Raw genomic sequence first — 27,433 nt, 5'->3', positions numbered from 1 at the left:
ATATATATATATATATATATATATATAGTGTGTGTGTGTGTATATATATAATATATATATATATATATATATGTATGTGTGTGTGTGATATAGATAGATAGATATATATATATATATATATATATATATATATATATATGTACATAATTTTTTTTATTACATATAACAACACATTTTTTTTCTAATGTATATGTTCTTGCTAAAATATATACATGCATTCTTTATTTTATTTTTTGTCCTGACATCTCTATTTTAGTGAATACTTGCATTCCCCATTAAAAAATAGCTCTGGATATTATTTTCTTAGAACTAGGGCCGATCAGTTATTTGTGTTTTTTTTTTTTTGTTAATAAAGAAGGGTCTTTTCTGTTTTTTGTTTTTTGTCTTGCGGTATTCCTTGACGATTTTTGCACTAAAGTGTATTTTATATTTTGAACAAAATCAAAGAAGCGCATTTATTTATTTAGTTTTTCGGCCTTTGCTGTTTTCAGCCCAATTTAGAGTATAAATTTGCACGATCCTTTTAAACCGTCACACGTTCGTCTTTTGGACTCCTCTCTGGTACTGAATTATCATTACAGTTTGTAAAAAGTCGCAAATGATGTTTTGGGTTAAAGTATCTGGATAACCAAAAATAAGCTTGTAATGCTAAACTCCTCTCCCCCTCCCAAAAACAAACAAACCCTGACAGAAGTTTTGTCAAATTAACTTACATTTTTTTTTTTAAAAAAAAAGTCAATATTAAAACCATATTGACTTCATATTAAACAAAAAGGCGCAAAAAGACAATGAAGAATCAGGACTGCTGTTTTTCTGTTTTTGTTCCTCCTGGAAGTGTATTGATTCCCAGTTATTGGCATCACAATGGGGGTAATTGTCCAATCAGTGCTGATAGTATCGCACTGTGTAAGGGTGCATTTACATAATCACGAACGTTTTTTGTCTTTTCAAGGCGTCTTTGGGACTCACATTTGCATCTTTTCTTCAGGGTCCAGTTTTAGGATACTCGAAGACAGGACTGGTCTGCAGAAACAAAAACCACTAAGGATTCCATTTTGAGTGGGTTATATTAGTTGGCCAAATTTGGTGTAACCATAATTTTAATTTGACAGTTGGTGCTTATAATGTTCTATGGAGAGCCGTACCTGCCGTTTCTGGAGAACTTGCAGCAGAATGTCAATGCCGGCCTCCAGCTCCTCCCTTCTCCATAGAATTTTAAAAGCACCAACTACCATCTCCTATCTCTTTTTAGTAGGGAAACAAATTTTACCCATAAACTGAGAATGATCAGTTCAGGAGGAGGAAGAAGCAGATTTTCCAATAAGATATATTAAAGTGGTTTATTCTCATGTGTACTTTTGATTTATAAAATAAAAATTAAAACCAACTGTTACACTTTCAGGGATAGAAAAGTAAACCAAACGTTTTAGCAAGGCTTTACCTTGATGTACTCATTTGTGAAGGGAAATGGAGAAGGTGAGCTGTGATGTCTCCTAATGTGAATGGTGGATCCTGTGTTATCTACTATATATAGAGGTGTTAGCGGTCATTGTACAGGAGGAGGAGGTGAGCTGTGACATCACCTATTGTGAATGGTGGATCCTGTGTTATCTACTGTATATAGAGGTGTTATCAGTCATTGTACAGGAGGAGGAGGAGGTGAGTTGTGAGTGATGGATCCTGTGTTATTTACTGTATATAGAGGTGTGATCAGTCATTATAATCTTGTCTGTAATGATATTGAGACTGCTGAAAAGTCATCTCTGCTGAACAGGACGTGTGAGTCTAATATTACAGGTAGAAGACCCCCAACATTCGTTGAAACTTTCAATCCAAGTGTAAATGTTTCTTGATAAGTCCGTGTATAAAGTAAAGCAAGGACAGCTAATGTTTCGCTCTATCCCAGACTTTGCTCATGTCCTGTATGTTTGTTTTTTTTTCTTCTTTTTGCACAAATATTTTCATTATTTTTGTTCTAAAACTCTTCTCTCGGTGCAGGGGAAGCGAGTCCTACACGGCGTGAGGCAGTGAAGAAGAAGACGGCGGAGTATCTAATGCGAGCAGAAACCATTTCCAGCTTATGTCTGAACTGCTCGTCAGAGAGGCGCCTGCTCCAAGATGTAAGTCACTTCTTACTCTACGACACTGGAGAATACCTTTCCATAAAATGAGCAGACTCCGCAGCCATGACTACTGCTCCTTAGGATCCTGCAAAAAATATTTGCTCGCAGTGTCCCTGCGGCCCTGCACAATGGAGCTGCAACTCGGGCAGGAGTTGTAGTGATTGAGGGAATCTCATCACAGATGTTAAAGGGATTGTCCAGAACTTAGATGTAGATGCCCTATCCTCCGGACAGGTCATCAGTATCAGATCAGTGGGGTCTGAGCTGTCAGCATCCCCTCTGGTGGGCTGTTTGCAGCCGCTGAATGTGCAATGTACAGAGTTGGAGCAGCACAGGTCCAGACACCATCTTCTGCCCATTCCTGTGTGGTGCAACTCCGCTCCTATTGAAGTTAATGGAGTAGAGCTGCAGTACCCGAGAATGGCCACTACATAGTGTGTGGCGCTGTGCTATTGTGGCTCTTGCTACATGTGCTTTCAGCTGCTGCGGGACCTGCAAACAGCTGATCGGATTGAGTACCAGTTGTTGGACCCCCACCAATTTTACAGTATATTGTTGACTTTTGTCTTATTGTCCCCCACTCTTAACGAGAGCAGAGGTTTCAGAGTCCACTGTGAGAATGGACCGGTACTGCGCATGTGCGACCATTGCTATATTCACTGTCTATAGCAGAAGTTGTCGCACATGATTACTCCTGATCTATTTTACCCTTTAAATTGCATTTTTGTCATGATCGAACTACAACACTCAGGGATTGTCAGATTTCAGAACTATTGGTGCCGAGTAAGGTAATGCTTTATAATAACTAAACATTACTTTCCTGTAGACAAGCCATTGATTGGAATGGACACCATGTAATACCTAATTACACCAGTGGGAGTGCTGCAGGGAAATTGAATACTTCTTGTCAGCTTCTGATTGCTGGTGATCCCAGCAGGGGGAACACATTGTAATCAGGTCATTTTTAAAAAGGATTGTGGAAAAGTAAGATATTGAGGACCTATTCATAGGACAGGTCATCAATATCAGATCGATGGGGGGTCTGACACCCCCGCACTCCCACTGATCAGGTCCAGAAATACAAGTCTAATACAGAGCAGCACGGCACTGTACACTGAGTAGTGGCCGTTCTTGGGTAAAGACGTTCTGCTCCCAGAATGAGAGCTGCGCTGCAGTACCTGAGAACGGCCAGTAAGGTGTATGGCGCTGTGGTGTACCTGATCCACACATTGTGCAATACTGGCAGCCACGGGACTGGAAAACCTCAGTGTGAATGCCGAATGTCAGACCCCCACAAATCTGTTATTGTTGACCCCTTGTAAGAATTTTCCCTGTCTCCATTGTTTCCCGTAATTCTCGTCACATGACCTTAATTCCGATAAAGCAAAAATAAATTGCAGAAAAGCCGAATTATTAGCAAATTTCGTTAATGGCAGACGTCAAGACCTGACGATCAAACTGCACAAACTTCTATTAGTTTTTGTATTTTGTTTTTTTTTTTTCTCTTTCACCTTTTTGCTCGATGACAAGCTGCTCTGGTTTTATATCCGCACTCGGCCGCAGGTTGTTAATCGCCTCTTCTGCCATGTTTGTCTTCTTTACTGCCGCACCTGTGCTCATTCATTCTGCTATAATGTGCCCAGATAACTCCGATTACAGACAGGAGGCTGCGACCACGGCTCTCCCGTAAAGTCCTTCCTATATCTCAGTGCTGGGGTCACATTGTAACTTTTTTTTTTCTTATTGTTTTATCTTTATTAAAACAGTTTATTTTGTTACTTTCATATAAAAAAAATAAAGCTTTCCCATATCACTGACAGATAACTTTCTTACATATAATCACACTCACACATAATTTGGCCCCAGCAGAGGAAGACTCTGTTCACACAGGTCCTTTTCGGAGTTCAGTTTGTTCTGTTCTTAGAACCTAGAAACGGAATTCATCCCCAAAATGGACCCGTTTTCTAATCTGGTGAAGAGGGGCTCCATTATTATGGGTGTGTTCGGCCTTCATCATGTGTCAGTTTTTAGGACACTCCGCATGCTGGACTTTTGCTTTTTGTTTCGACACCAAATGGAAACCCGACAGACCCATCTGCTTCCATCTGCATCGGGTCGATTTAAGACATTAATTCCGTTTTTGTTGCTAATATGGAACAGACAAGCAGAGCTCCTAAGCGGCCATGTGAACACCGCCTTAGATGCTTACTTTTTGGGGAGCTGCATTAAGGCCCTTATTGGTTATCACCCAGCTTTAAGGGGTTGTCCAGGCTCGGGGCTCAAGTCTGCAGTCACTCTATGTGACTGCAGACATGTGAATCCTCACAGCTTGCACAATGCACGCTGTGAAGATTCTCTGGTGTATGATTTGCTTCCATGTGGTCTCATGCCGACTAGACTTGCGCAATACAATTGAATTGAGTCAGGCCGGATACGTCTAGTCGGAATGTTGCTGGGAGTATGCAAATCGCATACTTGTGGTCACAAGACCGCCCGCTTCTGGTGCCTAAGAATCCTGACAGTGTGTGTTGTAAGGTTTCACAAATCTGCAGTCACATGGAGTGCAAGTCTACAGTTACTTTAAGCCTGGACAACCCCTTTAAACCTACCGGGTTCAGACAGCCTTTGTAAAAATCATATACGAGTCCGTCCTAAACACTTGTGACTGGAAAAAAGGTTTATTGTGACCAATCGTCTACCGTTCTCATCCCGACACTTCCCTGATGCCTCACTGATCTGTGATTATGTGAGGACGTGGCACATCGACATGTCACCACTGCTTAATCCATTGATCGATTGTCTGTACGTCTCACCACCATGTTGCGCTGACACAAGCTGGTTTGGGGGGATGAGGAAAGTGTCTGCACCCAACACAGCGCCATCCTTGTCCATGTGGCCGTATCTGGTACTGCAGCCTCAGTATTATTCAGGTGGGACTTGCCTGTTCTCTGTGGCTGAATTATCTCTGCATCTGATGGGGGGCCGAGTAGTCACAAATAATGACCGGTAAATTTGGATCTTTCCTTCTGTTATTTTTCTGAATTTCCCTTTTTTTTTCAGTCCTTTTAATTTCCCTTTAAAAAAATAAAGTTCTGTGCATGATTCTTCATTACATTTGCTTTTTTTTTCTATTTCCTTTTCCATCCTCTTAATTTATTTACTCGCAACTTAATAATTAGAAGCACACATAAAACGTCATCTTTCATCTCGGGCTCTGTGATTTATGATAAATTTAGTTTCCTTCGGCCTGGCATTTGCTCCAGCAGGCGGCCTTCCTTCAAGTACCACACTGATTGATGTCTTATCTTTGATATGTTCCATTAGCCTCCAGGAGCAGAGAGTTCAAGGCCCTCTTCCAACCTGAGGAGTCCTGCGGAGGAACTGAAGGCCTTCAGAGTCCTTGGGGTGATTGACAAGGTAATTCTTCAGCATCTCTTCAAGAGTTCACTCATAAATCGACCGCATGCTGACATGGCCTCTTTGAAGCCGAGGATCTTAAGGATATGAAACAAAAGGGGGAAAATGACTCGAATGCATCTGCACTTTTAAAATAACAAAAGCAACGGAAGGGAAAAAAAAGAAAAAATTATATATAATAAAAAAAAAAGAAGTAGGTGAGCTTTATGTAAGCAATTCATCTAAGCACCTGCAGAATCTATCCGAGGTGGAGGGCAGAGTACACGTCTTCTTGGTCAACAGCGCGGTGCGGTTCTCAAAGACGGGTCACGATATGTAACAGGAGACTTGATTCCCTACTAATTGGAGGTCAGGCTGAAAGGAACCGGTTATGTTTTACATGCTGCTGAACACACTTGATAAAGGTTCTTTATCACTTGCCACATTGTCCAGGAATGAGATATTGATGACCTCTTCTAATGTTAGGACAATCAGTATCACATCGGTGAGGGTCTGATACCCAACACCCCCATCCCCGGCAGCCGCTGGTGCACAGCGTACGAAGGCAGGACAGCACAGCTCATTACATGTATAGTGGCCACTTTGGGTACTGCAGTGCAGATTACATTCACTGAACTGCAGTACCCAAGAACGGCCACTACACAGTGTATGGCGCTATAGTCTTCCGGCTGTTGATGGAGCTGCAAACGGCGGTGGAGGTTGCCGGATGTCAGGCGCCATAGATCTGATTTTGATGATCTATCCTCAGTTTTGACCCCTTTTAATGCATTGTACACTGAGGGTACTGTCATGCCAAAGCTGGCCATACACATTCGATGACAACTGAACAATGAATGATCATTCGTACGAATTTTTGCACGACTGCACCATGCACATGTCCAATTGCAATGTACAAATCTCTTTTAGATGACTCCATACATTTTCAATGAATAGCAAACGAAACCACACACAGTATACCATGGACAGTAGTCGTACGAAAATATCAGGCACACCCGATCGACCTACCTTTCGGACGACTACAAGCGTTTGTCACATACAATTCCATCTCTTCCCACTTAAACTAAATGACGAACGATCCATTTGGTCTCCATAATCTATTTTGTACAACTTTGGGGTCTTTAAGTGAGCATAGTGACTTTAATTGAAGGTATTTAGGTTGAGCTGAAAGGTTGCTGTGCAGTACAGTTGTTATCATGCCACCAGGTGCTCAACATAGCCTTCCATGGTCTCTGTAGTGTGTTCGGTTGGCCTTTATTGTAGGACATGGATGTTTTCTTTTATAGGGCATTTATTCCTCCAGAACTGCATTGACCCAAATCAATCCATTAACATTCTTGGTTCTGGCTAATTCTTTGGCACCTAGCTGTTAGATCGGCGGGGGTATGACTGCTAGAACCATTGTGGTTGCAGAACGGCCCACCACATTCTCCCCCTGCTGCACAGTCCCTGGTTATAGCAAGAAAGGCATTGACAAAGGTTGCAGAATACTATTTTTTAAGTGGAGATATTGGGGTACACAGTTATCTCCTATACTTTTTAATATCTTTAACGCTTTCGGAGTTGCACCTTTTTTTTTTCATAAGTTTGCTGCACAGACATAATGTTTGTTATGATAGAATTCTGCATGTCTGCAGCCACCACTAGGGGGAGCTCACTACATACATTCAGTTAAATGAAGTAGCAATATGCAGCGAGATCCCTCTAGTGGTGGCTGCAGGTATTTTCTGGATATTTGGAGCACTAGAACAGATCTTTATCCTCTCGACAGATCTATGTTCACCCTAAAAGCAATATTGTGATAAAAAGAGGCTGAAAGTATTTTAGTTTAGGACAAACTTCCTTGCACGTTCTTATTTGACATTGCATAGACGCTATCCGTGCTGCCATCAGTCGCTTTCCCGGTGACCTTGTCTGTTCTTTGCTAAGGTGACAAATGGCTCGCCCTGCTCCCTTGTTCCGTGGGCCTGCCTGTTGCCTGCCTCCGGGTCTGCGCCTCCCCTTCTGCTGACTTGTGCCGGATTTCTTCCATCTCATGTCTCAGGGCTTTGATGCATATGTTCTGAAGGTGGCCACACTGACTTTGGTTGGGAGCAGATGGTAAACCTTCAGGCCGCCACCGGCTATACTGGTGTTAAGTTGGAAAGTTAACGTTTGATGATGGTTCAGCAGTGCATATGAAAGGATTTGACAAGAGAAATATCTTCAATTAAAAAAATTAGCATCGTAAACATTTTTTTACATTTGTATTCAATGAAAATATTTAGAAATTACATTTGTTCCAAAAAAAAAAAAATTGCCAGAAGGCGCTCAGATATATAGTACAGGCAATATATTATTGTACGCGATTTGGGGGAAAATTCTAGTTTGTAACTTTAGTCATCAAATGGAGGTAAGAGCTGGATAATAAGAGAGAGATGGTAGATAAAAGGATATTCCAGGCATTCATGAACATTAGATAGAAGAATGATGGATGGATAGGGAGCTGGGTATTTGGTCGGAATGGTGGATGTATGGATGACTAGATATTGGGCAGAGGGGTGGATAGTGGTTGGGAGGGGTGGATATTGGGCAGAGGGGTGGATAGTGGTTGGGCGGGGAGGGGTGGATATTGGGCAGAGGGGTGGATATTGGTCCGGTGGGGGGTGGATATTGGTCGGGCGGGGGAGGGGTGGATATTGGTCGGGCGGGGAGGGGTGGATATTGGGCAGGGGGGGTGGATATTGGTTGGGCGGGGAGGGATGGATATTGGGTGGGGTGGATATTGGGCAGTGGTGGGTGGATATTGCTCGGGCGGGTGGTTGTTGATATTGGGCGGGGGGTTGTTGATATTGGGCAGGGGGGTGGATATTGGTTGGGCAGGGGGGGGTGGATATTGGTTGGGCGGGGAGGGGTGGATATTGGTTGGGCGGGGAGGGATGGATATTGGGTGGGGTGGATATTGCTCGGGCGGGGGGGTTGTTGATATTGGGCAGGGGGGTGGATACTGGTCGGGCGGGGGGGTGGATACTGGTCGGGCGGGGGGGATGGATATTGGGCAGGGGGGGTGGATATTGGGCGGAGGGGGGATGGATATTGGGCAGGGGGGGTGGATATTGGTTGGGCGGGGTGGGGTGGATATTGGTTGGGCGGGGTGGGGTGGATATTGGTTGGGCGGGGTGGAGTGGATATTGCTCGGGCGGGGGGTTGTTGATATTGGGCAGGGGGGTGGATATTGGGCGGTCGGGGGGTTGTGGATATTGGTCGGGGCGGGGGGATGGATATTGGGCAGGGGGGGTGGATATTGGTCGGCACACTATCTCGGCACACACACCGGCCACTGTATTCTTCGGTATGTAAATATTGGATAGATGTGAGACATCAGATAGCGATGGATATGATAGTGATTGATAGATAATGTATACATACGTGGTATTAGATAGATATTAGACGGGTATTATTATAGGACCGATATTAATGAACCAAAAAACAGTTCAGACAATAAATCAATCTGATCTTTTATTAATGAATAACAATAAAACCATTACATAAAATTGGAAGAATTACACAAAGGAAACCACTAAAGGCTTGTAGAAGATTTGTAGTGTGAACTACTCCTGACCACCCATATTATGTGCCTACAGAAAGTTACTATGAAAATTACTTGGGTCAAACTTCCAAGTATCCGTCCTAATGCTCTATAAGGTAAGTAGTGAACGTCTGTCAGATACTAAACCGTATACACAGGTCACCCAGCAATGGAGACAGTCAGGGTAATGTCAGAAATACAGCGGAGTGGCCAGAATATCCGTAGTGGCTTCTCTCTCCTATGGATAGTATTCGCCCATATGAAGCAATCTAGAGGCAGGGAAGTGAACTCGTATCACATAGAAGGAAAGATGAGTTACTTAAAGAGATTCTGTCACTAGATTTTTGCCATCTAATCTCAGAGCTGCATGATGTAAAGATAGAGATCATGATTCCAGCGATGTATCACTTGTCACTTACTTGTTTTGATATTATTTTTTATTTCATCAGATTATTACTAGAAGACAAGTAACCCTGCTGCCATGTAGTCCTCCATATTCACTTGCTCTGTATAACCCCGCCCCCACCACTGATTGGCAGCTTTCTGTGTACACTGTGCATCAACAGAAATCTGCCAATCAGGGGTGTGGGCGGGGTTATACAGATCTCAGCATTCAGAGAACTGCTAGATCTGCAGCAGAAAAAAACGGGGATATTATCAAAACTGCAGCAAGCAGCCTAGTAAGTGACACATTACTGCCAACACTGTTCAGCCAGAGACAGCGTAGGGGCAATTTAACTCATTAACATATTGCCTGTTGGCAAATAGAACCCCCAACTAAAGCTCTATAAAACTTAACTTTTAATAATTAAATCCTTATTATAGTAGTAATTTATATTAAAATTCCAATATAGGCGTAGGTAGTGAGGACTATCAGGATTATTCAATTGGCATAACTGTGTATCCAATAGCCATCCTATCTATTTCCATTATCATATGCTTGTGGCCGCGGACCACTTATTGCACTATTCCCTACCTGTCCTATTGTAAACTAAAATTATAGCCTCCCCGACATGTTTCGCCTAACCGGCGTCTTCAGGGGATAGAGGCTAAATGACACCCAAAATGGCCGCCAGGTAGCTTTTATCACCTCTGTTTGGGCTCTAAGCCAATGTGTATTGTTGTAGCCATGTGCCAATAGAATAGACTCCCCTATTTCCAATCATGAAGATCATATCATTATAATGTTACCTACCATTTAAATGATTGGAGGATAAAGCTGTCATTCAGGCCAGAAGGAACCACATTGGTGGAGATTAAAGCGATATATCAGCATTCTCATAATAGCCTGAATGCCTCAGTTTCAGGAACCAACCTGCATTAACTTACCTACATCCAATCCACAAGTGGAAGGTAGTGTTAAACGATTGCTGCACTTGCGTGATCAGCTGACTCAAAATAGGAGGGATTCATGTCATGGCCGTCACATGCTCCAATCGAAACACGCCACATAAGCAAGGTCCTTTTCTTGATACGTATCATTTACTACGTCTGCACAATTTGTCCATATCAATAGAGGAGATGCATAACAGGACCTTTGCTTACTCCAATCAGATTAGGCCACATAGGCAAGGTCCTTTTCTTTACTGGAATCAGGGTCTCTGCTGCAACATTATGCTGTGCTCCGATTGCATAGCAAAAACCTAGTGACAGATTTCATTTTAACTTTTTTTTTTTCCATAAATCAATAGTACACATAAAAAGAAGAAACCTTGTAATATATCTTATTAGACCAGGGACGGGCAATTAATTTTCCTGAGGGGCTACATGAGACACCTTGACTGTTGTGCAGAGACGAATATACCGTAGGCTGGCTCCCACAGCCTTCGAACACGCAGTAGGCTGGCCCCCACAGCCTTCGAATACGCAGTAGGCTGGCCCCCACAGCCTTCGAATACGCAGTAGGCTGGCCCCCACAGCCTTCGAACACGCAGTAGGCTGGCCCCCACAGCCTTCGAACACGCAGTAGGCTGGCCCCCACAGCCTTCGAACACGCAGTGGGCTGGCCCCCACAACCTTCGAACACGCAGTGGGCTGGCCCCCACAGCCTTCGAACACGCAGTGGGCTGGCCCCCACAGCCTTCGAACACGCAGTGGGCTGGCCCCCACAGCCTTCGAACACGCAGTGGGCTGGCCCCCACAGCCTTCGAACACGCAGTGGGCTGGCCCCCACAGCCTTCGAACACGCAGTGGGCTGGCCCCCACAGCCTTCGAACACGCAGTGGGCTGGCCCCCACAGCCTTCGAACACGCAGTGGGCTGGCCCCCACAGCCTTCGAACACGCAGTGGGCTGGCCCCCACAGCCTTCGAACACGCAGTGGGCTGGCCCCCACAGCCTTCGAACCCCAAACAGTATGTTTCAACCACAGCTCCCCACACACAGTTTGTTGGCCTCACATATTCGGCTCACAAGTGAATGATGACAATATATAAAAATAAAACACAACTCGCCTTGCCCTGTTCCCCCAGAAAACTGGTCTGGCCTTTGCTCTGTGCAAACTACTAAGTCCACGTTCCCCCAAAGAGGTGTTGGTGAATTTTGGATGTTTCAGAAATTGATATGTTGCAGGTTACACTGAGTAAAAAAAATAAGCACAGTGGGCAGGAGATTTCTATAAATCCCATCCAGTTTGCTGGAACTGTAAGACGCTGTGTTTTTGACTCAACGAAAATACATAGCACCAAAAACTCATTGTGGGCACAGAGCCTAAGACTCCATAACAGGTGCAATCTAGTTCCATCACCACACCTGCATTGTATGTATAATATCTCACAAAAGTGAGTACACCCCTCAGATGTTTATAAATATTTTATTATAGCTTTTCATGGGACAACACTAAAGATATGACACTTTGATACAATGTAAAGTAGTCAGTGTACAGGTTGTATAACAGTGTTAATTTGGTTTCCTTTAATAACTTAACACACAGCCATTAATGTCTAAATAACTGGCAACAAAAGTGAGTTCACCCCTAAGTGAAAGTTAGCCATTTTCTCTCCCCGATGTCATGTGATTCATTAGTGTTGCAAGGTCTCAGTTGTGAACGGAGAGCAGCAGTTCCAGAAGGAAGCCTCTTCTAAAGATGGTGCACAAGAAAGCCCAAAAATAGTTTGCTGAAGACCAGCAGACTAAGGACTTGAATTACTGGAACCAAGTCCTGTGGTCTGACGAGACCAATATAAACTTATTTGGTTCAGATGGTGTCAAGCGTGTGTGGCGGCAACCAGGGGAGGATTACAAAGACAAGTGTATCCTGCCTACAGTCAAGCATGGTGGTGGGAGTGTCATGGTTTGGGGCTGCATGAGTGCTTCTGGCTGTGGGGAGCTACAGGTCATTGAGGGAACCATGAATGCTAACATGTACTGTGACATGAAGCAGAGCATAATCCACTCCCTAAGGAAACTGGGCCTTAGGGCAGTAGTCCAACATAATGACCCCAAACACACTTCTAAGACCACCACTGCCTTGCTGAATAAACTGAGGGTAAATGTGCTGGACTGGCCAAGCATGTCTCCATACCTAAACCCTATCGAGCATCTGTGGGGCATCCTCAAAAGGAAGGTTGAGGAGCTCAAGGTCTCTAACATCCTCCAGCTCCGTGATGTTGTCATGTAGGAGGGAAGAGGATTCCAGTGGCCTCCTGTGACCTCTATGCCCAAGAGAGTTGAGGCAGTGCATGAAAAGAATGGTGGCCACACAAAATATTGACAATTTGGGCACAATTGGGCCATTTTCGACTACTTTACATTGTATCAAAATGTCATATCTTCAGTGTTGTCCCATGAAAAGATGTAATAAAATATTTAGAGAGATATGAGGGGCGTACTCACTTTTGTGAGATACTGTATGTATGTATGTATCTATAATGTGTGTATATACACATGCATACATAAAGACTTTTGTATGTATAGTGTGTGTGTGTGTGTGTGTATATATACAGTACAGACCAAGAAAATGCCAAGAGTGTGTGCAAAGCAGTCATCAAAGCATAAGGTGGCTACTTTGAAGAACCTAGAATATAAGACATATTTTCAGTTGTTTCACACTTTTTTGTTAAGTATATAATTCCACATGTGTTAATTCATAGTTTTGATGCCTTCAGTGTGAATGTACAATTTTCATAGTCATGAAAATACAGAAAAATCTTTAAATGAGAAGGTGTGTCCAAACTTTTGGTCTGTACTGTATATGCAAAATTAATATATAATGAACATATATACACACACACACACACTCTGTAAGAGTACAATATAACAAAGGGTATACTGAAATAAAACAACACCATCTTTAATAATCTCTATAGAGAGTGTGAAAAGCCTCTTGTGCCTGTTTTCCCCGATCATTGTGGCGGAGGAGCTCCCATTCAGCCCATTGTGTGGCGGGTACTATACGGCAGATGAGACAATCTCATAAGAAGCAGGTTATAGAGGCAGCCATTCTGTGTTACACTATAGTCTCCCATCGCAGCGCCGTCTCCTATTGTACTCTATGCAAATATGCATCTCTCTCAACGATGGGAGAATCGAGAAAAAAAAACCTCATCAGGGAGAAGAGGAATCTATTAATTGTATTCACGGAGGAAGGTGTTCTATCAAAAGTAATTATTTCCTAATCGTTATTTGTTATCCGCGAGTATGTTTTATCACAAAACACAAGATCGCTGTAATAAGAGCCTTTCACTAGGAGGACAATGGGGCCAAATTAGAGCAAAATTAGATTTTTGTCTTTCTAGATTGTTGAACAAACCAATGAGCTGTCGTTATTGGGTCCTTTCTCCGAATATTGCTGTGCTCTTCTCTGGCAGGGAACAGATCCTATCCGAGGGGTTATCGGCGCTCTCCCTCTGTCCTTTATGTCGACAGCTTCATTAGAAATTGGACTCGTGTCAGGACAGCATAAAAAAAAAAAGGGAAAGAGCTACTTGGCTGGGTACGATCTGCAGTGAATGAAGCCATCATATTAATACACAGCCGCAGAATTGTTCATTAAGAAACGACTTGCACTAAGAGTGATGCATGTTAAATGCGGACTTCTCCAGATGGTCTGAACGAGAGTTTCCCTTTTTATAAAGCTGGATTGCTGATCACTTTCGGAGGACTTTGTACACATCCATGCAAATTTAAAGGGATGAAATGTTCAGGAAATTAAGTTAGTTTGTACAGTACGACTGATTATAACCTTCATGGAACTGCCTGACCTGCAAAATTTGAGATTTAAAGGGCATTTCCATGCAAATGTTGTTTGGACAGGAACAAAACCGGCTTTCTTTCACACATGGAAATATGTCCTAAGGTGTATAGGACTTGCGTCTAGCTTTATGATCACGAATCTCTGAAACTGTAGTATTGCTGGAAAACTGCAGCTCTGATTAGGCCATGTTCACATCTGCATTGTAATAATATTTCAAATTCCATCATTTTTACAAAAAAAAGAATGAAAGGCTTATGTTCACGCATTATGGTCATATTGAATGTTGTGTTATATATTCTGGTAAAATGGTACCGCGACGGGGCCTCAACAGATCCCATTATAGTCAGAGGAGGGGTCCTTGGGGTACAATTTGTATCTGTCATGCGACAGATCCATCCCCTGCTTGACTATTGTTTTTGTTCTTTCTATAATGAAACCAGAGAATCTGAATTCCTAACTGACAACTTTTATATAATGTGTAAGTCCTTCTTTAGTCCAAAGCTGGCCATACATTTCTGAAGTTTATGGAGGGCTTCCAGACTGTGTTGCTCAAAAGTGCATTTTCATGATGATGGGGGAAAGAAAGACCAGGCATGTTGAGTTTTAATATGCCTGATCCATGCTTTCCATGGCAAACGAGTTGCTGCCAGACACCTTTTTGATTAAATCATAATTCATTCTTCTTCCGCCTTTGTTTGATATTTCCAGTATTTGATTTGTGAAAGACTCATACCCCACAGAAAAAAGAAACCCAAAAGAAGAAACCAAGGAAGGCAATAAATTATGTACAATACATGCTGTGTCTACCCACTGCCACTTTAAGAAAACCACAGTGACTGATATTACTTCTGACATATTGCATTAAAAAGTTTGTCCACTTACTGAAAAAGACCCACAGAATGCTGTAAAATAGTTAGATCACCTTCCTGACCTCATTCCGATGAATCCCAGAAGTGGCAGAAATGCTCCTGCATGCGCCAAACTTATCGATAGGGCCCCATTGACCCAGAATTGATGCAGGAACTTTTCTTCATGTTATCACCCTTCTTACCAATCAGCCTGGTTCTGTAATTTTCCTCATTTTCCAGTGACCCCCAAAGGGACTTTCCTTAATATAAATCAGTTTTTTACTGTCATCTTCCCAATGGACCGCCTTCATTGTCCCTCAAAGGGAGGGGAGGGATGCAGTGACTTTTCTTAATGTCATCACCCTCCTTACCAGTATTGGAGGAGATGTTTTCTTTGATTTTCAGTTTGCATATCTGAACACACCTGTAGAATCCCCAGCATGTCCGGACAGGCACCATTTGGACTTGTTTGGGAAGCCAAGTGATCATACCTTAGGAAATAACGGCACTAAAACACAATATGTGAACAAAATCTTTAAATCTTGATGAACAATGTATCGGATCTTCAGGTGGAACTGTGCACATCGATTCATTTTTATGGAAAAGTTTCAGTAAAACTTGTATATTATTCATTGAAATCTCTGTTTGTATGAATAAGACTCCAGTGGGCGGTTCTATTCAGTGATTGACAGTCTTTCCATGCAGAGGTGGCGGCCAGACACTGAGTTGGACTTCCCACTGGACTCCTGGATGCAAACTCCAGAGATTTCAATAATTAAAATAGACGTTATACTGCATCTTTTCCCACAAACCCATATATCATTCTGCTCCGCTTCTCCTTCTCTGTACCATGCTGTCCACAGATCTCGTGAACGTACATCGTGACCAGTTCCTTAAAGGGTTATTCCCAACATTAAAGGTTAGGTGATAGATTGGATCCGCAAGTTATCGGAGGGGGACTGATTGGCCCTGTCGAAATGAAGTGGTGGCCACAAATGCATCCTGCTGCTCTATTCATTCTTTATGGGACTTTTAAATATGGCGGCGTACCACGCTTTAACCCTTTAATAGGTGGTAAAATTTTACCATCGCCATCAGAGCACATAATAAATGGCAAGTATGAACCGGAGTTAATAAAAGGTAATAAGACTTGTAACATTGGAAGAAAATGGAGAACGGCTTTGAGCTGAGCTACTGACTAAGGGGGGCTTGGGTTCAGGACACAACGGACCCTTGAAATTTTTGCACTTTTTCTCCAGCCAAGCAACAGTTAACCACCCTGCCATCCCCAGCATGTCAGAAAGCTGCAAGTTGAAGGTGCTTCTCTTAAAGACTGTTGTTAACTAAACATTATTGCCAAACAGATGGGAAGCACTCACCAGCCTGATGTTTTCAGGCCTAATTATATTATCACCAGTCCTGTACGGCTCAGTTGAAGAGGTGTATCCAGGGGCCAATTTATAATCATTTAGGCAACACCTGTTTGGGAAAAACTGACAGTCAAAGGGCACATTTAAAAAAAATCACATATGTTCTCGTATTTATTACTTGGATGTGGACGATATCCAGCTGCAAGGGAACTGGGGAGTGTGAAACGCGTTGTGTAGGAAGCTCCTGCCGCGGATATGTCGAAATAAGGCGTAAATGTCAAAGTGATGATTGAAGGAGCTGTGCGCCGGAGAAGCTGTAAGTGCTAAACTTTATTCTTGGCTCTTACTGAGAAGTGCATATAATAAGGGGAATCCTCTCCTGACAGGTCGTATAGAGGACTGCCGGCACCAATCAACTTTTAGGCTGGGGCTAGATGGCGACCACAGGTCGTGTGGCCAAAGATTGATCCGTGCAGCTTCTACATCGCAGCATAATTCTACCCCGACAAACAAACTGAAAAAAACCCAACTGGTACCGACTTGCTCCACACCCTAGGGGGCGCAGTTCCATTTACCTGCATTACGCTGACATGCATCAGCTGCAGAGATGCCACCTACGTCGCGGTAAAAGTTGTCATCTAGCCCCAGCATTAAAGAAGAAAACTGTTTTTAAGTGACTCATTTCCTGCCAGGATATATTTCACCCTTTTGGCCAACACTAAAAATTAAATCTCACCATACCCCACCCCACCATAAAAATATATTTTCCAAAAGTAGACACCTCGCCTAATTGTGTAAATGCCACCCAACGTTACGGACTCCTGAGCATCTTCATGCAGTTTGTCAAATTTAGTAAAAAATGTGCATAAACATTCATGTGTGATTCTAAAAGTCTGACCGGAGCGGAACGTGAAACCACAAAACTTCCTAAAAATAAGAGCACTCGCTGTTCGGAGTCCATACACGTCCCATAGGGTGCATCACCCTAAATGTCGGTGTGCTTCCTGTTCTTTTTTTTCTAAATTGGAAAGCACACAGACCCACTGAGTACGACCTATTCTAATCTTCAACATCGGATCACTATAGGGCACGCTCTGAGGTTTTTGTTCTCTGATCCTTGATTTTCAAAGATGTGTGAATTGGCAAGTTAACCTTCATATATTTTACCAGAATTTGGTGCAGCTGGTGATTGGGCATGGAGTTGCCGCCTCTAAATGTAATAATCTAAGAGCACATAATTCCCTCATTAGTGAGAGGGATGATAACACGAAGAAAAGTATCACCTCCCTTTAGGGTCACTGCTAGCTGTACATGTTGAAAAATACAGCAACAGGCTATGATTGAATGTAAGGGTGACGGCGAAGAAATGTTCTTGTGTCACCTCCTCTTTATGGTTAAGGGAGGCTTTCCAGGGGTGGGATGGTGGTAATAGTCTGTGATTGATGAGAGGGATGATAACATGATGAAAAGTTCATGTTACTGCCATCTCACTCCTGGAGAGCCATCCTTAACCATAAAGCTGGGATGACACAAATGTTTTTTTCGCCATAACCCCTATTTCCAGTCATAGCCTGTTGCTTTTTTCTTCAACATGTACAGCTTCCAGTGACCCCAAAGGCAGGTGCTAAAGGAACTTTTCTTCATGTTATCGTCCCTCTCACTAATGAGGGGATATTGTGATTGTAGATTTAGAGGTAACAGCTCCACTTCCAATCACCAGCTGCACCACATTCTGGTAAAATATATGAAGATATGTTTATGTAGACATGGTGATAGGGATGCATTCACACATTTGTGTGCAAGTTCAAGTGCTGTCCGAATTTGTATCAGTCAGGGAGGCTCGCCAGGGGTAGGATGGTGGTAACAGGTACTTTTCATCTTATCACCCCTCTCATAAATCACAGACTGTTACCATCACCACAATTTACATTCATAGCCTCTTACTGAATTCTTCAACATATAAAGTTTGCAGTGACAATAAAGGGAGGTACTACAGGAACTTTTCATCATGTTATCAACCCTCATCAATCACAAACTGCTATTACCATCTCACCCCTCTGTTAACCATAAAGCAGGGCTGATGTAGGAATATTTCTTCGCCATCACCCCCATTTCCAGTCATATCCTGTTACTGTATTCTTCAACACCTACAGCTTGCAGTGACCCTAAAGGGAAGTTATAAAGGAACTTTTCTTCATGTTATCACCCTTCTCATCAATTGCAGACTGTTTTACAAGAGATTGTGCAAAGACATACTCCATAGATGCTATGCTGCAGAATTTGAAATCAAAACTTCTTTTTTAAAGGGGGCTTGATCATTTCAGATCACTTTGACCTCCATCAAATAGTAGATTGAAGGACCCAAATCCATTCGTGGTCATTGTTTGCATGGTCACAGAGGCTCGCCTGTAAGGGCAGCTGTACCTGGTACTGCAGCTTGGTTTCATTTTGGGCAATGCCCATCTACGTTGCTGCCTGGCAGGTATAATATTGGTTATTCTCCTCATTCATTTACTTGTAGAAAAGCTTATTTGCCTTGTCACAAGTCATTTCTGAAGTATTTGCCCCCTTATTATTGCGTATGTGCACGAACCAAACCGTTTTGTCTAAATTTAGTCGTAGACAAAAGGAACCCGAATAAAAACACAAGTTTCTAAATTGTCATTTATCACCCAAAACTATCTGCCCCCCTAATAACTGATTGCACCTTTGTTAGCAGTAATCATTACGACTGACCTGTTCCTATAATTTCATATCAGTCTTTCACATCGCTGTTGAGTTCTTTTCACCCCATTCTTCTATGTAAATCTGCTTTAATTCAGAAACCTTGATATGTTTTTCCTCCATAAGATTCACATTTTTGGTTCTGTCACCGCGTCTGTGCCGGGTTCATAGAGATTACGGTGTGGTGGCATCAAACATGGCATTGATACCGCAGTTACTTTTAATTATAGACTGTAGCTATATTCAAGGTGTTAATGACGACCTTGTAATTTATGACGTTTTTCACATTTTTCATTGATTCATAGGGCAAGCATAGCTGAATAAAACGTGGCACAGGTCTGAATTTGACTTGGCTACGTGTGATGGTACATGCACAGTATTCACGGCACTGTCGTGCAAAATAACTAAGATTAGTCTTAGATTGGGTGGCAGGAATTCTTGTTCTGTCTGTATTCTCTATATACACTAAAATTACAACACCAAGAAGGAAAAGTCTGGGAATGGTGGAAACCACAGGAGCGATAGACCTGTTACTGATCTGAAAATGATGGAAAAATTGAAGCAAAATTTTCAGAATATTTTAACTTCTTCAGTCTGGAGTATGAACCATGTGCAGAAATCTCGGCTGCTATCACACAGGTCATTAATGGCTGTCTGAGGGAGGTTCTGCCACTGAATGCACTTGGGCAAATCATCAAGATCTGCTGCTGGCAGCTCCTGTGTAATCACCAACCAATGACGTCCCAGATTGGTTCAATGGAAGATAAGGTCGGAGACGCTGCAGAAATGGCTCCTAGGACACTTTGGAGAAATGGCTGCACCACTGTTTCCACCATGAATGTAACACCGAGCGGTTAGTGCACCTGAAATGAAGACTAGAGGGGTTTGGCTATCCTACATTAAGTCACCCCACATCATCAGAAAGTGTTTGCACGACATTGGGCTACGAGCCAGGTGTCCAGCCACTGGTGCTCCAATGACCTCCCGCCATCGCTCTCGAAGGCTATAATGGTGCAGAGCAAGATGTCAATGGATATAATACACTATTTACATTCAGCTATGACCGACGCTGATGGGGTGTTAAGCCCCCATCTTTTTGCTATTGATGACTTATCCTGGGCATAGGTCATCAATATCAAAGTAGAGAACAATCCCTTTAAACAGGAAATGTAGTTGCCTTCACTGTTTTAGTCTGCAGAATTTTCTAGTTGATCATGAAACCTTAAGTGTTGTAGACATTCTGCTGGGAACAATGAGGTTAAAGGGAGCCTGTCTGCTCCATAATGTGAATGTTAGAGAATATTTGGAACAGTAGAGCTGTTTTGACCGGTGCCTTGTAGCAGAGTTTAATATGTGGACAGCATCTTGGAACTGGGCAGGCACCTTGGTATTGTAGAGCCCACCCTTGGCAGAGCAGGTCTTTTTATGTGGCTAGACTGCATGCAGGCATGTGTTAACAGCAAGCTCATTGCTACCTGAATACTCAGGCAGCAGGCCACTGTCTGTGCCAGCTTTTAAAGGCATTGTCTGGCCTTAGGCATGACTGCAGACTTGTGAATCCTTACATCCCGTGCACTGCAAGCTGTAAGGATTCTCCGGCACCAAGTGCCACGTGTGCGTGACCACAAGTATGTGATTTGCATACATTTGGTCACATGCTGACTAGACGTGCGCAACCTCACTCAGTGCAAGAGTATTGAGCTAGGCCGGACAGTCTAGTCGGAATGTGGTCACATGACCGCCCTCTCCCAGCGCCGACATCCGAGAATCCACACAGTGCGATGAATCATTGAAAACTTTTCTTTAGATATTTCTCAGTTCTGACTATAATTTAGGACAAAATTAGGTTTAAAAAAAAAAAAAAAAAAAAAATAGATTAAGAGCAGAATTGCTAGGATATTTTTTTGAGCATTTTCTTAATTTTAGTGCTCTTTTAAGAGCGTGATAAAGGTTGCAATAGTTGTTCTTTGAGATCTTCAATTCTGGAAAATAGTGATGGCCTGAAATTACCGTAGATGCATGTATCTGACATATATGACAGGACACTCTGCATCCGATCATTTTAATTAGAAAACTTCTGAATTATGTAACCTCATCCCCAAGTGTTTCCAAATAATTGCCTATTAATGCCAAAAAAACAACCTCCATTCATATATTGGTACTAAATTCGATGTGTTCTCCTAATGCACTGATCATCCTGATCTTCCTGGTTCATGCACAGAAGATAAAAACAGCACATGTAATCAGGGGATGTGCTGCTGACAATATACAAACTGTATGGGGAGCAAACTATGGTCTTGACCATTGTTCACCGCATACAGTTGTTTGGGGTCATTCAAGAGCGCACCACTCCTCTGCCTTCAGGCTTCCTGCGTGCAAGGGAGGCGGTGTGCTCCTGAAGGATTTTCAGAGAAATCCGGGAACCAGGGCACCAGACGTGCTCCTTTCGGTAACAATTAGTGCAGAAAAATCACAACCTTTCGGCCGGTCAGGGCCTTTATCAAGCCATAAAAAAGATATATGCAATTTTTATGGCTTGATAAATGCTCTACGCGGCTGAAACTTTGACTTTTCTGTACTAATAGAGTTACCAAAAGTAGGATGCCTGTTGCCCTGGTTCCTGTATTTCTCCGTATTGCTACAACTTTGTGGAGGGTTTCACCAAGTGTGCACGGACAACCGAATGGTGCACGGGATTCATCTATTGCCTGAATGATTGGCAGCTCAGACCAGTAGCATTGTGCCACTGTTCCAAATTTTGCACTGCATGTGCAGCATCAGAAGAGTGCTGAGGAACTAAGGTTGCCACAACCAGTGATCTGGCCCACTTCAGAGCAGGCCTAAAATAAAAAATACTTGCCGGCGAACGCTCTTTGCCTAGGCAATCGACCTCCTCTGATAGATTGCAGTGGTGGCCGTTAATCTAAGCAATGAGCAGTAAACTAAAGAACCAAAAAAATCCTTTCGTTCTTGAGAACAATAGATTTTTATTAAGAGATAAATTGCTTATTTTTACAAGCACTTTTGTAATTTTACCCACAAGGTGAGACCGCCCCTTTAAACGAGCGTCGGTGGGCAGTAATCTGCCCATGTAAACCCAGGTTAAGATAAAAGCCTCTGAATAGAATATTACCCTCTTAAGTCTGTGTATTAAACATTTTTTTTTTTCATTTTGGGGTGTATAGAGAGTCCATCAGGATTATTTTACTAGGACTAGGGCCTCCCGAGTATACTGGGACTAGGGCTATAAAAATAATACCCGTTATGTAGAAATCAAGCTTTGAAGTCGCATACAAATTGGCCTGTAAGTGCATGAGGGTTGTGTTGATGCATGTGCGTGCACACACATTGACACGCCCCTAATGCACTTCCAAGCTAATTTGCATATGGCTTCAAAGCTTGATTTCTCAGCGCTGGAACATCGGATTACTACAAGACCGGTATCATTCTTCTTCTTTCACTATAACGCATACAGCCGTACCACTACTTTCAGAATTAAAATCGTCCTGATAGGTTCCCTTTAATACTTTCAGCACATCTCAGTAGTGAACTCCTTTCTTTGCCATAATCTCCCTAGAAGGTTTATATGGCAAAGTTATAAATTTGTGATGTTTTTGCATGGCGGCTGCTCCCGGGCAGTAAAATCTCGCCCTTCTGTTTTGCTAACAAATGAATATTCGGTGGCAGAGCCCAGCGCTTTCTGAGTGTGAAGCATTTGCATCTCTACCAGGATTTTGTTTTCTGTGAAAGTCACCAGTCTTCTCCCGGGCAGCGTGCGGGCAGGCTCTTGTAATTAGTCTGCAGATTGCCTGCTCCTTCAGACTGAAGATGACCCTTCTGGATATCAGCGACAAGTTAACAGCTGGCGTATTCCCCGGTGGCCCGTTTGTCCTTTGGTTTGTAACCAACAGAGTCGCAGCTCCATCCCAAGATCCACAGCAGGACGGCCATGGCCTCCAACACTGGACAGCAGACGAGACACTAATAAATGTGATTACAAGATGTGGGAACCGTATCAAGAAATGCTCCGTGCTAATACAGCAAATTATATCCTCCACTATGTCACCATTTAAAGATATATCGCTTGTTTATCTGAGGATGGCGAGCGGTGCCTTAAATCTGCAGAGCCAGGCTTACTGAGCATTAGGGGAACATTCATTATCTCAGCAGTGACTGGTGCGGTTATATAGAAAGGACAAAAGAAAAGGCTTTATGGGGAAATATCCCAAATATTCAAAACACTGAGCCGCATGGGGTTAGGATATCTGTAAATGCCAGATGACTTCTGTTTTATAAAAAAAAAACTATGTCAGAAATCCAAGGCTAACCTCCAGGTTATGGCTTCAGATCTCCGTTCAGATTTGTTTTGTCTTTTTTTGATGAATATAGGCTGTGTAATAATACAGTATTTATTTGCATTGTTAGCAGATTTGTTGAGGATTTAAGAGCAGACTCCATGTGGACCACCTGAAAGTGTAAACCTAGCCTTAAATGGTCCCTGCGCTTTTAGACAGCTTGATCACATTTGATAGATGATGTGATGAATAGACAATCTACAAATAACTTTACTTAGAAAATATGTTCTCTTATCTTAAAAAAAAAAAAAAAAAAATAACTGGGAGTTCCGACTCATAGGCGGGTCTCCCCTTTTTTTTTTTTTTTTTTTAAAACGTGCTGTCCACTGCCTGTTGTCAAGTGTAATCCGCCACTGGTTGCCAAGGCACAGACTGATTACAGGAAGTCAGGGCATGTGGGTCATTTTTTTTAGGTCATTTTTCTATAGGAAGTCAGTGGGGGGTACTTTGTCCCTCTACAATAAGAGGGGGAGGGCGGATCTTTGTCCCTCTACAGGAAGTGGGGTCGGCTCTTTCTCTTTGCAGGAAGTTTACAGGATGTTTTTCTCTCTACAAAAAGTGAGGGTGGGTCTGTGTTCCTCTACAGGAAGCTGGGGCGGGTCTGCGTTCCTCTACAGGAAACTGGGGCGGGTCTGTCTTCCTCTACAGGAAGCTGGGGTGGGTCTTTTTTCCTCTACAGGAAGCTGGGGCGGGTCTGTGTTTCTCTACTGGAAGCTGGGGCAGGTCTGTGTTCCTCTGCAGGAAGCTGGGGCGGGTCTGTGTTCCTCCACAGAAAGCTGGGGCGGGTCTTTGTTCCTCTACCGGAAGCTGGGGCGGGTCTTTGTTCCTCTACGGGAAGCTGGGGCGGGTCTCTGCCCCTTCACTAGAGGATGTGGGGACTGGTCTTTGTCCCTTCACTAGAGGATGTGGGGGCGGGTCTTTGTCCCTTCACTAGAGGATGTGGGGGCGGGTCTTTGTCCCTTCACTAAAGGATGTGGGGGCGGGTCTTTGTCCCTTCACTAAAGGATGTGGGGGCGGGTCTTTGTCCCTTCACTAAAGGATGTGGGGGCGGGTCTTTGTCCCTTCACTAAAGGATGTGGGGGCGGGTCTTTGTCCCTTCACTAAAGGATGTGGGGGCGGGTCTTTGTCCCTTCACTAAAGGATGGGGGGGCGGGTCTTTGTCCCTTCACTAAAGGATGTGGGGGCGGGTCTTTGTCCCTTCCCTAGAGGATGTGGGGGCTGGTCTTTGTTCCTCTACAGGAAGCAGGGGCGGGTCTGTGTTCCTCTACAGGAAGCTGGGGCGGGTCTGTGTTCCTCTACAGGAAGCTGGGGCGGGTCTGTGTTCCTCTACAGGAAGCTGGGGCGGGTCTGTGTTCCTCTACAGGAAGCTGGGGCGGGTCTGTGTTCCTCTACAGGAAGCTGGGGCGGGTCTGTGTTCCTCTACAGGAAGCTGGGGCGGGTCTGTGTTCCTCTACAGGAAGCTGGGGCGGGTCTGTGTTCCTCTACAGGAAGCTGGGGCGGGTCTGTGTTCCTCTACAGGAAGCTGGGGCGGGTCTGTGTTCCTCTACATGAAGCTGGGGCGGGTCTGTGTTCCTCTACAGGAAGCTGGGGCGGGTCTGTGTTCCTCTACAGGAAGCTGGGGCGGGTCTGTGTTCCTCTACAGGAAGCTGGGGCGGGTCTGTGTTCCTCTACAGGAAGCTGGGGCGGGTCTGTGTTCCTCTACAGGAAGCTGGGGCGGGTCTGTGTTCCTCTACAGGAAGCTGGGGCGGGTCTGTGTTCCTCTACAGGAGATTGCGGCGGGTCTTTTGTTCCTATTCAGGAGGTTGCGACTTGTCTTTTGTTCCTTTTCAGGAGGTTGCGGCGGGTCTTTTGTTCCTATTCAGGAGGTTGCGGCGGGTCTTTTGTTCCTCTCCAGGATGTGGGGGCGGGTCTGTCTTTGCAGGAAGAGTAAACTATCTTCTGTATTTCACTGTTTAAATGTTAGTAAATCTACTTGACTGTTTAGCTTATGAAATATTGGCTGCACTGAATCTGATTGTAGCAAACACACCCTGTGTTGTTTTTAGCATACATGTGAGCACGTTTTTACATAGGCTAGTAGTAGCATGGCTGTATAGGTGCTTGTTCCCCAATAAAAATCACACCTATTATGCTTATATCGCATGCAGCAGACATGAGAAATCTATTGTAGAAGCCATATGCAAATCAGGCTGAAAGTGCACTGGGGGCGTGTCAGTGCACTTTAATTCTACTGCCATATGGAAAAATGTGCTGAAGGTTCCCTTTAAACCTCTGGATGCAAACAAGAATGGTTCTCTTTACATCCAGACTTCAGTCTCATAGCATTGAGGTGGTCAGGTATCTGCTTTTTTTGGGCACTTTTAATAATTATTATTCCTTTTGTTTTAGGTTTTGCTCGTCCTGGATACACAGACTCAGGAGACCTTTATTTTAAAAGTGAGTATCTTTGGATGGCAGTGGAGCTTATATATAATGGGTCCTAAAGGATTGGATAGAGATTCCTTTTAAATTGCCTTCTCCTAGGTCACACCAGTCATAGTGCGTGCAGAAACCCATTAATATCCATTTACTAGCAGCTACACCTTTATTACAGAGGAACCGTCGCCTCTCCTGACATGTCTGTTTTAGTAAATACTTTTATTTCAACGTAAAATAACACTTCTTAAAATTCCTTTTTGTGCCGCTCCTCTGTTAATCCTCCTGGAAATGTATGCATTGCCATTCCCACTTGTTCCTACACATTCTTAAAATGTCCGTGCTCATTGGACACTATGTAAATGTGTGGAGACACGCACTCTTGACTAAGAGGATGGTAATGCCCATTTGACATAAGAATAACCAAATATATGTATTTATTGAAACAAATATATTAGAAAAGCAGTCTGGCTCCCTTTAATAGTTTGCCTCTTGTCATGGGCTTTTCTTTGTTTTTTCTTTAGGCTATATGGACATTTTTTTTTAATTTGGGACCATCTATGCTTAATGCCACCCACACACATCGACTTTCACCTTGGAGGCCAGTCCATGTGTTACGTGATTGGCCATCACATTTTGAATAGCCATGCGTTTCTCCATGCAGCGGCCAGATGTGGCTTTTTCTGGGGATAAACTTTGATGGCCAGAGCCAAATGGAGAAACCGAACCTCTGATGATCGCAGATATGACTTCTGTTTTAAGAAGTGGTTGGATTCTCCTTACTTGACCTCATCATCCACATAGGCATATATGAGGCTGTTGAAGTCTGGTCTTGAGACCCTCTGATGGTCCATGCTTGGATGATAAATATCAGACTTATGAAACCAGACCAAAAGTGGCCAGTTTTTGCACCTATTTTATTCCCGCTGCTCCCCTGAGTTTTGCAGTGTTTGTTTTTTTAAAATCCGCCATACGGCTCCAGAGATATGAACCTTTTTAGGGTAATTCAGAGCAGTCTAAAGACCCGCCCCAGAGGATCCTTTTAAGCCCCGCCTCCTTGTAAAGAACAAGAAAATAAAAAGGCCCATGTCTCTGGAACAGTATGGTGGATTTAAAAAAAACAAAAACTGGAATACTCAGGGCATCAGCGGGCATAAAATAAGACCAAAAATTTGCAACTTTTGACTTGGTGACAGGTCCTCTTAAGTCCAGACACCTAGAAGATTTCACCCCTTTTCTTAGGAATATTTTATATGTAAGGATCTTCTCATGATTGAGGCAGACTTTCATCCTTTAGAAATGACAAAAAATTCCTATTCACTGACTACATGTCGAGATTATAACAGCGATGAATCGTGACATATGTAATGTAACAAAATAGTATAACTTTTCATAACCTGTCCTGATCCTCCGTTACAGGCTTC

General features: G+C 43.3%; 1 protein-coding gene across 1 annotated transcript in view; it reads left to right on the top strand.

The window, feature by feature from the left end:
* Positions 1-27,433, top strand: part of RPS6KC1 (ribosomal protein S6 kinase C1) — a 132,093-nt gene that overhangs the window by 54,511 nt on the left and 50,149 nt on the right. Inside the window, exons 6-8 of the mRNA XM_073671966.1 lie at positions 1,999-2,120; positions 5,448-5,540; positions 25,983-26,030. Of these exons, the coding sequence (XP_073528067.1) occupies positions 1,999-2,120; positions 5,448-5,540; positions 25,983-26,030 (263 nt within the window). The remainder of the gene's footprint in view (positions 1-1,998; positions 2,121-5,447; positions 5,541-25,982; positions 26,031-27,433) is intronic.

This window comes from Phyllobates terribilis, unplaced genomic scaffold (assembly GCF_046119375.1).
Source record: "Phyllobates terribilis strain yellow unplaced genomic scaffold, ASM4611937v1 Scaffold_3__8_contigs__length_932513732, whole genome shotgun sequence".
Taxonomy (NCBI): Eukaryota; Metazoa; Chordata; class Amphibia; order Anura; family Dendrobatidae; genus Phyllobates; species Phyllobates terribilis.
This window is presented reverse-complemented; position numbering and strand designations above follow the sequence as displayed.